Source organism: Phodopus roborovskii, unplaced genomic scaffold (assembly GCF_943737965.1).
Source record: "Phodopus roborovskii unplaced genomic scaffold, PHOROB, whole genome shotgun sequence".
Classification (NCBI taxonomy): Eukaryota; Metazoa; Chordata; class Mammalia; order Rodentia; family Cricetidae; genus Phodopus; species Phodopus roborovskii.
This window is the reverse complement of record NW_026125326.1, coordinates 42,477-53,388: the sequence shown is the minus strand read 5'-3', so window position 1 is coordinate 53,388 and position 10,912 is coordinate 42,477. Positions and strand designations below refer to the sequence as shown.

At 43.4% G+C, this 10,912-nt stretch overlaps 1 protein-coding gene across 1 annotated transcript; it reads left to right on the top strand.

Moving 5' to 3' along the window:
- LOC127213854 (acylcarnitine hydrolase-like) lies at positions 1–10,203 on the top strand. Its single transcript, XM_051174305.1, has 12 exons — positions 1–206; positions 2,730–2,934; positions 3,595–3,736; positions 6,054–6,187; positions 6,273–6,531; positions 7,260–7,358; positions 7,634–7,774; positions 7,885–7,965; positions 8,135–8,279; positions 8,649–8,786; positions 9,550–9,622; positions 10,020–10,203. The coding sequence occupies exons 1-12, from the start codon at positions 128–130 to the stop codon at positions 10,201–10,203; spliced, it is 1,680 nt and encodes a 559-aa protein (XP_051030262.1). The 5' UTR covers positions 1–127.
- Positions 10,204–10,912: the final 709 nt, after the last annotated feature.

Below are 10,912 nucleotides of genomic sequence, written 5' to 3'. Positions count from 1 at the left end.
CCTGCCCACGGAGCTCCCGCCTATAACCCTTAGGGTCCAAATATCTGTCTGGGCAAAGCCCACATGTTCGGTTTCCTGCTGATGCCACACAGTGCATCCCAAAGCAGCACAGACTCGGGCTTCAGAGATGATCACACCATGGGACAAACTTCCTGGTTGGCTGAATGTGGTGGCCTTTGGGCTTCTGTTTCTCCTCCGAGTGCAAGGTGAGGCTCCATATGTGGGTGGTGTGAACCAGAGTTGCCAATTTTGGCAGAGTCAGAGACTGAGACTGTGGTAGGGAAGGTAGCAAGTAGGGAGGAGCAGGTAGACATGACAGAGTGGGAAAGTAACCCCTGTAGCACAGAGTCAGTGATGCCTGAGGACTCTCAATAGTAAGGAGAGTCTCTGACAAGTACTGGGCATGAAAGTCAGAAGTACAGAGGGCTGGAGAGAGAGAGGCAGATATGGCATGCTCCCATCTGTGTGTGCTGATCCTGTGACTTTAGCTGCTACTGACCTGTGGATAATAATAAAATTAATCCACCTTTCTGCTGCCATTGAACTCCAATGTGTTACCCCACAAACAGAGAAGCATCCAGGTAGACTACTCCAAAAAGTCCTGGGAAAGTTTCCTGGCTCTCAGTCATAAAGTTTTCCTGCCCTACAACAGTTGCCCAACTGAGATCCCAAGCTTCCTGTCCCCATTTTTCAGACCTTTGAAAAAGACACAATTTGGCTTCCAAGGTAAAGGGAATGTGCTCTGTGCCTGACAGAAAATCTTCAGGCTTAGGAAAAGGTGAGCCACAGGGGACTGTGCCTGGAGTCTGTGTGCACCCCTGAGGCCTCTTCCCCACAGGCATTCAAGCCTGGGTCATGCTGACCTCCTGCCAGGCCTTCCCAATGAGATCTACCCTAAGGAGGCTACATTGACTTCACACTGTGACTCTTGCCTGTTGTTGTCCAGGTTCCAAGATTTAGTGGGGACTTCTGGGCAGGAAGATCTTCCCTACTCACACTTGGCTTATGTAACTCTTGAACATTCTTGTTTGGATCCTGGGTTCAGAATCACCAATAATTGTAAGAGGACACAGAATTTTATCCCATCCAGGCCAGGATCATCCATAGGGACCTCAAGATAATATATTCTGGGCAAGGCAGAGGGCTTCTCAACTGCAAGCCAGCCTGGGCTTTATAGCAAGAACCTATTGGAAGTGGGGAGTTAAATGTAGAAATGTGTTAAAACACAATGCCACAAATGCAGAATCATTACTAATCTAGAAGAGAGTACTTCTGGAAGTAAATTTGTATAGCATTTCTTACCACAGCAAAATCAGGAATTTAAAGTATCATATAAATGGTCAGATAGCAATCTAATTAATGGCATTTTGGTTTTAAATATGTCATAGATGATATTTGCTGAGATATAATTACAGGGTGATTTTCTACTACTTCTTTTTCACTTTTCATAGACCCCCTTTTTTTAATTTTCTGCTATTTTATTATTCTATGCAGGGAAATCTACTCTCACAGAAAAGTGTCTGATTGTCCATTGCAGAATTACATTGTACTGTATTTCCTTTCTTTCTTTTTCACCAATTTTACTTATTGTATCTACTTTTTTGTTTTTCTGGATGAGCCTGAAATGAATCATAAGATAAAGGCCTGAAATATAGCTTTATTTATGATCAGATCTATTGTTATCACAGAGGCAAATATAAAATACCATATCAACTACTTGGTCCTGTGTGAGAAAGTTGTCATTTTGTCCTAAAGACATAAGATAAAAGCTTCATGTATCAAACTCAATTTGTTGCTTAAAATATTCTTGCAAGGTTTTCTTTACCAGTCTGATGCCTAAGGGTTTTTCTTTCATTTATTACCTATACAAATTCCAATGACCATTCCAATGATATCTTCAGCTATAAGAGCTGAACGATATACTGAAGATTTTCATTCCTTTTGTTTGATGACTTATAATTCTTTCTGACTACATAGACCCCCCTTTTGTATATATGGCTGTTCCAAAGACACTGACTCTTGAGAAACCTACATGTATGATTAGAGTGGTGTATTCCTTTCCCCATGTGTCATTCTAAATCAGGATCTCTGTTTAATAAACTCCATGACCCATTTGAAACTGGAAAAGGAAAATGTGGGTGGATTTTTTTTATTTTTCACATACTGAGCTTTTCTTCTGCCTCCTGACTGGAAGTATACTTCACTTCAATATGTGGGATTGTGAGGAGAGCTTCTGTTGGTGGGTAAAACATCCTGGATGTAGCTTGACTCTTATCAGATCAAGTTCAGCAGGCTTTGTGTGTCACTGTAGCAGTGACAGGTATTAGTGACCCATGTCCTCAGTGAGCTATATGGACAGACATGTCATGTGGCATGGTATCCTGTAGACAGCATGTCAGCTGGTGACTGGGGGGAGTCTTCAACATTATAAAGACGTTGGCAAATTGACCCCTGGTCCCTAAGATTAGGTGCTGGCTTAGTTACCTGGTAGCATTTCAAGTAGAACCAAAGTGCAACCCAAGTTTATCAGGTGTGGAATATTCTCATTTCTTGTGGAAACAGGGCAGATCTGCCACATTCTGCTACACTGGAGCTTGATGCAGTGTAGACAAGTTTTCCAGAGGTACTTGGAAAATGCTGAGTTGAGGATAACAAGAAAGTAACAACATCCATAATGTGAAGGTAGATGATTGAGCAAACCCAACCTTGATACCATATATTATTTACAGGTGAAGACTCAGCCAGCCCCATTAGGACTACACACACAGGACTGGTGCAGGGAAGACTTGTCCACTTGAATGACACCAGAGAGGCTGTCCACACCTTCCTGGGAATCCCTTTTGCCAAGCCACCTCTAGGAAAGCTGAGATTTGCACCCCCTGAGGCTCCCGAACCATGGAGTGGTGTGAGAGATGGGACCTCCTACCCACCTAGGTATGTTCTCCTGAGACCCAGGAAACATCGGGCCCTAGACTGTGCAGTAGCTCAGACATCTGAGACAGACTGCAGTGCTATCTCCATCAGCTGCTTTCTCTCTGTGATGGGGATATGCTGCAGATGTCAGAGAAAAAGCCAAAATGATGATGGTTTCTTAGCAAATTCACCCTCCACAATCACTGTGCCAACCCATAAATGTCCAGGTACCATTGGCTAAGAAATAAGTATATATGTCTTCCAACTAGAGATTCTGCAAGAGAATTCAGTTCCTTAAGAGTGTGGCTATGAGGTGAAGGAAGTCCCACCACAACATTTACCCCAATAGCCAGGATGTAGAAAATACAAAGAGAAATGGTATAATTATACACAGCAATAGTTTTCACAGAAACTCATGGAAATGCCAACATCCCATCATCAGAAAGAGTGGGATTTAAGGCTCCTATCCATCTGGCAGCCTCACTGGAATTTAAACTCCATACCAGTTTTCCCAAAGCCTGGGACCTTACCTTGTTTGGAAGAGATTTTGCAGTAGAATCTCATGTTATCAGGACTTCATGGGACCACAGTGTGGGGATTTTGGTGGCTGAGAGCAAATATATACTCAGGGCCTGTTTTTACCTACTGAATATCTCATAAAATAATTGTCATTGTCCCCAGGTGCTTACAAAATTCTGAAACAGAGAATGTAAAGAGTCTGGCAATGATGAAACTCAGTGTGACTCCCATCTCTACATCGGAGGACTGCCTGTATCTCAACATCTACACACCAGCTCATGCCCTTGAGGGCTCTAACCTGCCTGTGAGTAGCAGACCATACTCAGTGCTGGGGAAGGGCATTTCTTCAGGATGATTAGAAGGGCCAAAATCAATCTGAGCTCCAAGAAGGATGGATCCTGTTTCTATATCCGTTCTGCTAATTTGTGTCTTTTTACTGGGGAATTGAGTCTGTTAACATTGCAAGATAGCAATGATGAATGATTGTTAATACCTATTATTTTGTTGGTGGTGGTAGTGATGGGAATGGTAGTGATAGCAGTGGTGGTGTTGGTGGTGGTGGTGGTGGTGGTGTGTGTGTGTGTGTGCAAGAGCCTGCGTGTACATGTGTGCATGTGTGTGTATGAGTGTGTGTGTGTGTTAGAGAGAGAGAGAGATTCTATTTGTTTACCAGTGTAAGATGATGTCCTGTGTTTTCATGTACCTAGTTCACCTCCTTGGTTTGGATTTTGCTTTCTAGAAACTTGTGTAGGGCAGATTTGTACATAGACACTGTTTATACTTGACTTCATCATGGAACATTTTAATTTCTCCATCTATGATTTTTACAAGTTTTGCTGGGTATAGTAATCTTGACTGGCATCTGTGACCTCTTAAGTCTGCAGCACATCTATCCAGGACCTTTAGTTTTTCCCAGTCCCCATTGAAAAATCAGGTGTAAGTCTCATAGATCTGCCTTTATATGTTACGTGGTCTTTTTCCCTGCAGCTTTTAATATTCCTTCTTTGTTCTGTATATTCAGTGTTTTGATTATTATGTGGCAAGGGGATTTTTTCTGGTCCAATATATTAGCTGTTCTGCATACTTCTAGTACCTTTATAGGCATTTCCTTCAAAATAGAAATTTTTCTTCTATGATTTTGTTGAAGATATTTTCTAGGCCTTTGAACTATTTGATATTCTCCTCCTTCCTGTACTCCTGTTATTCATAGATTTGTTCTTTGCATAATGTCCCAGATTTCTTGTTAGATTGAACATTTTCTTTGAACAATGTATCCATTTCTTCTATCATATCTTTCATGCCTGAGATTATCTCATCCATCTTTCGCATTCTGTTGGTGAAGTTTTCCTCTGTAGTTCCTATTCACATTCCAAATTTTTTCATTTCCAGGATTCCCTCAGCTTGTGCTTTCTTTAATGTTTTTATTTCCATTTTCAGGTTTTGAACAGTTTTATTTGTTTTCTTCAAATGCCCCCCATCACACACAGGCAGAGAGAGAGAGAGAGAGAGAGAGAGAGAGAGAGAGAGAGAGAGAGATAGGCTTTCTTTAAGGCATTTATTCATTTCCCCAATTGTTTGTTTTCCTGGATTTCTTTAATGGTTTATCCATTTCCTCTTTAGGATATCTATCATCTTCATATCATTGGTTTTAGAGTCTTTGTTTCAGCTATGTTGGAATATTCAGGACGTGCTGTGGTAGGATAGCTGGGCTCTGTTGGAGACATATTGCCCAGGCTGTTATTGGTTGGATCTACTCATCAGGGTTTAGGAGTGACCACAGGTCTCAGTATTGGTTTCTTTGTGTGGTGGGTGTTTTGTTTCTTTGTTTCTGTTTCCATTCTGGGTTTTCATAGTGTGTTGTCTCCTTTACTGACATGGTCAGCCAGTGTGTACACAGGGAATGATTGTTGGTGCTGGAGGCTGGGAAAGGGCCAGGAGGAAGATGATCTGTTGCAATGCTATGGGTGAACCTGAGAACTGGGGAACAGAGAGAGGGAAAATGGTCCACAGCAGTCTACCTGGTCACCTGCCAGGTATAGGCTACAGTTGAGGAGGGAATATCTGCACAAGATGGTGATTGGAATAGAGTAGTAAGTTTGGAAGGGAAAGCCAGTAGAGGGGCAGGGGTATGAGGGACTCACAGCAGTGGGAGACAGGTTGAGGGAAGCTTCAACTGGTATTCTGTTGCACTGCTGGGGAACCCTGAGAATCGGGGGGTAACAGAGAGTGGGGAAGATCCTTAGGCACCCTACCGGGTCCCACAGGTCTGGTATTAAAGGCTTACATCACAATGACCAGCTATGTGCCAATGAATTTTGTTAATAATAATGGAGAGTCACTGATGAAAACACCCCTCTTCATTTCAAAGGCTCTGAGAGTAAAGGTGTCATTATTCCATATTTAGAGACATTAATCTAGGCTTCAGTCTTTAGAGATGTAGAGGGGCTGGCAAGTATACTGATGATGTTAGGACCCTGTCTGTGGCCCAGGTGAGGATGTCCTGAGGAGTTTTGTCTGTGTGTCTATGTACACTGAGACAAAGCATGAGGTAAAGTAGAAGATACCCCAGGTGGAGTTTGAGCTGGGTGGGAAGTTCCTGTCATCTGACTTGATTTCCACAGGTGATGGTATGGATCCATGGTGGTGGACTAGTAACGGGCATGGCTTCTGTGTATAATGGATCCATGCTGGCAGCCCTTGAGGATGTGGTGGTGGTCACTATCCAGTACCGTCTGGGTATCCTAGGCTTCTTCAGGTGAGTCTAGGGCTGACCTGTGCTGTGCAATAGAGGATAAACAGAAATAAGACAGCCCTGTGATTCCTTCTCTGCCACTCCTCAGCACTGGAGATCAACATGCCAGAGGCAACTGGGGCTACCTTGACCAAGTGGCCGCCCTACGCTGGGTCAGGCAGAATATCGCCAATTTTGGAGGCAACCCTGACTGTGTCACCATTTTTGGACAGTCTGCAGGAGGCACAAGTGTGTCTTCACATGTTCTATCCCCCATGTCCCAAGGACTCTTCCACAGAGCCATCATGGAGAGTGGGGTGGCCCTGGTTCCTGTACTGATCTCCAACACTTCTGACATGGTCTACACAGTGAGTCTCTCCACCCATCCTACTGATGACCCTACAGCCTTAGTCCCCTCCCTCTGATGCTCTGGAAGTTTTATCAATCGGGAAAACAAGCAGCTTCTTTTGGGAGATTCTGAGAGACTCGTGGGTTAGAATCTACTTGTCTCTACGTTATACAGGCTGGGAGTAAGAACCATGCATAAGTACCTTGTAGTGTCCATCATTTTCAGAAACTAGTATGTGTGTGATGAAGATATGTCTAGATAGGTAAAAGCATTACCAATTTCCCCAGAAACCACAAAAATCTGCATGTAGTAACAAGTGTGTGTGTGATCTTATTATTCCAATGGTCAGATGGGAGGCAGAGACCAGTGAATTCCGGAAAGGTCACAAGTTAGATTGACTCTTGTAAGCAGGAAAAGGTAATAAATGTTCATATCTCGAACAAAATGGAAAATGAGGACTAAAGACCAAATGTTGTCCTCTGGTCTTCTCACACAAACCAAGGTATAGGTACTCCTAAAGTCACACACACTCATGGACATACACACATAGCTTATTTTTAAAGTGTTTAGGCAGAATGACCCCTCTAGCTGTCACATCTGAGCAACAAGAACATGGGAATTTCATACTAACTCTAATCTAACAGCACAAGGTATGATGTGGTATCAGGACACAATGCCATTCAACTAGGATTCAGAAAACTTCTCCTTGCATAAAAAGATGAATCAACTCCTGCTGGTCCCTTACAGACAGTAGCCAACTTATCTGATTGTGAGGCTGTGGACTCAGAGACCCTGGTGCACTGTCTGAGAAACAAGAGTGAAGAGGAGATTCTGACTATTAACAAGGTTGGTAGAATTGTGTGACTTAGAGGACCAGTTCAATGAGATGTGGGAGAATCAGCCCTTATTACTCTAAATAAATTATGGCTACACTATAATTTGGTATCCTTTATATCATGTGCATAAAATGAATACCAAAGTATCCTAATATATGTAGAAATTCTACCAAGGTGGAAAAGCATCTTGAGACAGTGAATGGGGTGGATAATGATTAGGATTTCTCAGTGGACAAATAATACGTATGGAATTGATCTTCACCATTGACCTTGGATGTCCCTCAGGTCTTCAAGGCGATCCCTGCTGTGGTGGACGGAGAGTTCCTACCCAAACATCCACAAGAGTTGTTGGCTTCTGTGGATTATTACCCTGTCCCCAGCATCATTGGTGTCAACAATGACGAATATGGCTGGATTATCCCCTTGGTGAAGCACACTTCCAATTCCTTGAAAGTCTAGGGACTCATAAGGTTGGTAGTGGAAACTTGATCCATATACATTCCACCTTACACTGAAAACTGCACCCTGTCTCCCAGACCACAGGGACTGCTCAAACAATAAAGAACATAACCAGAGAGACCTTGCAGGCTGTTCTGAAGAGCACAGCAGCAAAGTTGGTGAGACACCTTGGGTACTGCCTCCAATAAAAAGTACCCATACATATCCTTCTCAGACACCATGCCTAGAAACAAGCTTCCCAGCACTTTCCCTATTCTTCACACAGAGGCTGCTGCCTGTCAAAACAAACACCAGCCTAACTTCATTCTTCCTGATCCCCTGGTGTAGATGTTACCTCCTGAGTGTAGTGATCTGCTAATGGAAGAATACATGGGGGACACTGAAGACACCCAGACCCTCCAAATGCAGTTCAAGGAAATTATGGGGGATTTCCTTGTCATTATCCCTGCACTCCAAGTTGCAAATTTTCAAAGTGAGTACATCTGTAATGAGGCCAAGTTAGGAAAACTCAGATTTATGGGTCCAAGATGAGTTCTATAGTGTCCAGGTCCCTATCCATGTCTGGATCATGCCTCTGGAATCAAAACCAGTGTAAGAGACACCTTATCCAGATACAAATATGGAAATAGATTGGGAATACTCTATTGATTTACTAAAAATATTCACATTGCCATGGACATTGTTTAGCAAAGGCTTTGCCATAACTAGTACACCAGCCTGCAGTCACCCACTTAGAATTATGACATCAGATAACTTTATACCAACATATTTTGTCACCAAGGGTTATGCAGGAAAGCTCCAGGTAAGACAATACTATGTCACCATGTGTCCTTACTTCTAGATTCCCATGCCCCTATCTACTTTTATGAGTTCTGTCATGACACCAACTTCTTCAAAGAAGTCAGACCACCCCATGTGAAAGCTGACCATGGCGATGAAGTTCCCTTTGTTTTTGGGTCTTCCTTCTGGGGCATAAAATGTGAGTCTTCCTTGTTTTCCATGAGCTGCATGGGGCCCCAGATTGGTACCTGATGGGCAACTGAGGTCCCAGTCCAGTTGAGAAAATCAAGGCTCTCAGAGAGGATCATTTTCCCAGTTCATAAAGCTACGCCAAGAATAGACTCAGGACGCTTTGGAGTAAAATCTATTGTCTTAGTTACTTTTCTATTGCTGTGATGAGACACTATGACCAAGGTGGCTTATAGAAGAAAGAATTTATTGGGACTTACAGTTTCAAAGGGTTAGTCAGAGTCCATGACAATCATGGATGAAAGAATAGCAGCATGCAGGCAGGCATGACATTGGGAAAGTACCTAACTAAAAGCTTACATCCTGATTTACAAGGCATAGAGAGAGAGAGAGCTAACTGAAATAGACTGGAATTTTAAACCTCAAGCCAACTTCCACTAACACACCTCCTCCAACAAGGCCATACCTCCTAATCCTTCCCAAACAGTTTCCCTAACTGGGGACAAAGCATTCAAATAAATGAGTCTATACAAATCTTAACATTTGAGCCACCATGTCCATTCTAGATGGAATGAAGACACACTGGAACATAACTGAACCTGGAGGCATTCAGTTAGAGGTGTGGGTGGCTCTTGAATCTGAATCTTGACGGGGTAGGGAAAGAGGCCTAGAATTCAAAGTCAGGCTGTAGGAAGGGTGGTGAATATGGAGCGAAAATAGGCAGCTGCATCAGATGGATGGAACTTGGATCTTTGTCTTCCCCATGGTTACAGCTGACTTCAGCAAGGAAGAGGAACTGCTGAGTAGGAGGATGATGAAGTACTGGACTAACTTTGCACGACATGGGTGAGAGCATGCCCCTCCATTAAATCCCTGGGTCCTTATGTAAGGTTCCATTTGTGGTTAATGGCTTCATTAGCCTACATGGATAACTCATCACATGATAGAGTCCTCCTCTGCCAATGGCACACTTAGATACATTCTATTAGTTACTGGTCATATTGGAGTGACCTGGCTGGAGCTATGGTGTTATTCTTTAGATCTGACGTTTGAGAGAGAGACATGAAATTGGCCAGGTTGTCTAGCCCCACATGGAGCAGACACCAGTAAGTGACACTTGTGTCCCTATAGGAGGACACATGCCCCAACAGCGTCCTCAACCATTGGCCCAATTGGTCCACTGTCCTGACACTCACTGAGGGATTAGGCATTGGTTGAGAATGACCTTCACCATTCTCCACAGGAACCCCAACAGTGAGGGTCTACCCTACTGGCCTGTGTTTGATGACAATGAGCAATACCTGAAGCTGGATATCCTGCCCTCAGTGGACCAAGCCCTGAAGGCCAGAAGGCTACAGTTCTGGACCACTACTCTGCCAAAAATGGTCCAGGTAAAGAGGGCTCAGGAGAATCACTCAGAGTTGTAGTACTCTGTGAGTGGAATGGTGTGAAGGGTTGAGTAAACATGGGGTCAGCGTAACATTCTTAGAGTATCCTAGTTAAAGCCTAACAACCACATAACCAACCATCCCCTACACTTGCCCATTTGGCCAACATGTATGACAAACACTTGGTGTGTCACTCGTTACTCAATATGCTGGGACACCTTTTACAAGACCCACTATGTAAATGCTCCCATGACTGTGAAGATGTGTGGTCCCCTGAAGACCCACTATGTAAATGCTCCCATGACTGTGTAGATGTGTGATCCCCTAAGTGTTCCAATCTTCTTTCACAGTCTACTGGGACCCGGCTCCTCCCTTCCTTTCTTCTTCTGCTTTCATCTTCTCTCCTCTTCTCCAAGCCCCAGACATTCTTCATATGAAACAGAAGCCATGGGAGTGGGCTGTGTCAAAATCCTATGTTCTCTCAGCAAGTCTCATGTCTTTCTTATTTGTAAGAGTAACCAATAAAGAAACCTGATAACCCAACGTTCAATTATTTTGTTTCTTCCGGCTGTTATTCTGAGAGTTCACAGACTGCAAGCTGGGATCTATAGTAGGTATGTGTGGCCCCTGCTTTTCAGAGACTGAGACAGGAAGATTCATGATTCAAGCAGTTTCAGGTCAGCCTGAGCAACACAGTAAGAACATCTCATATATATCTGGAAAGCACATACATACCAAAAATTTGAAA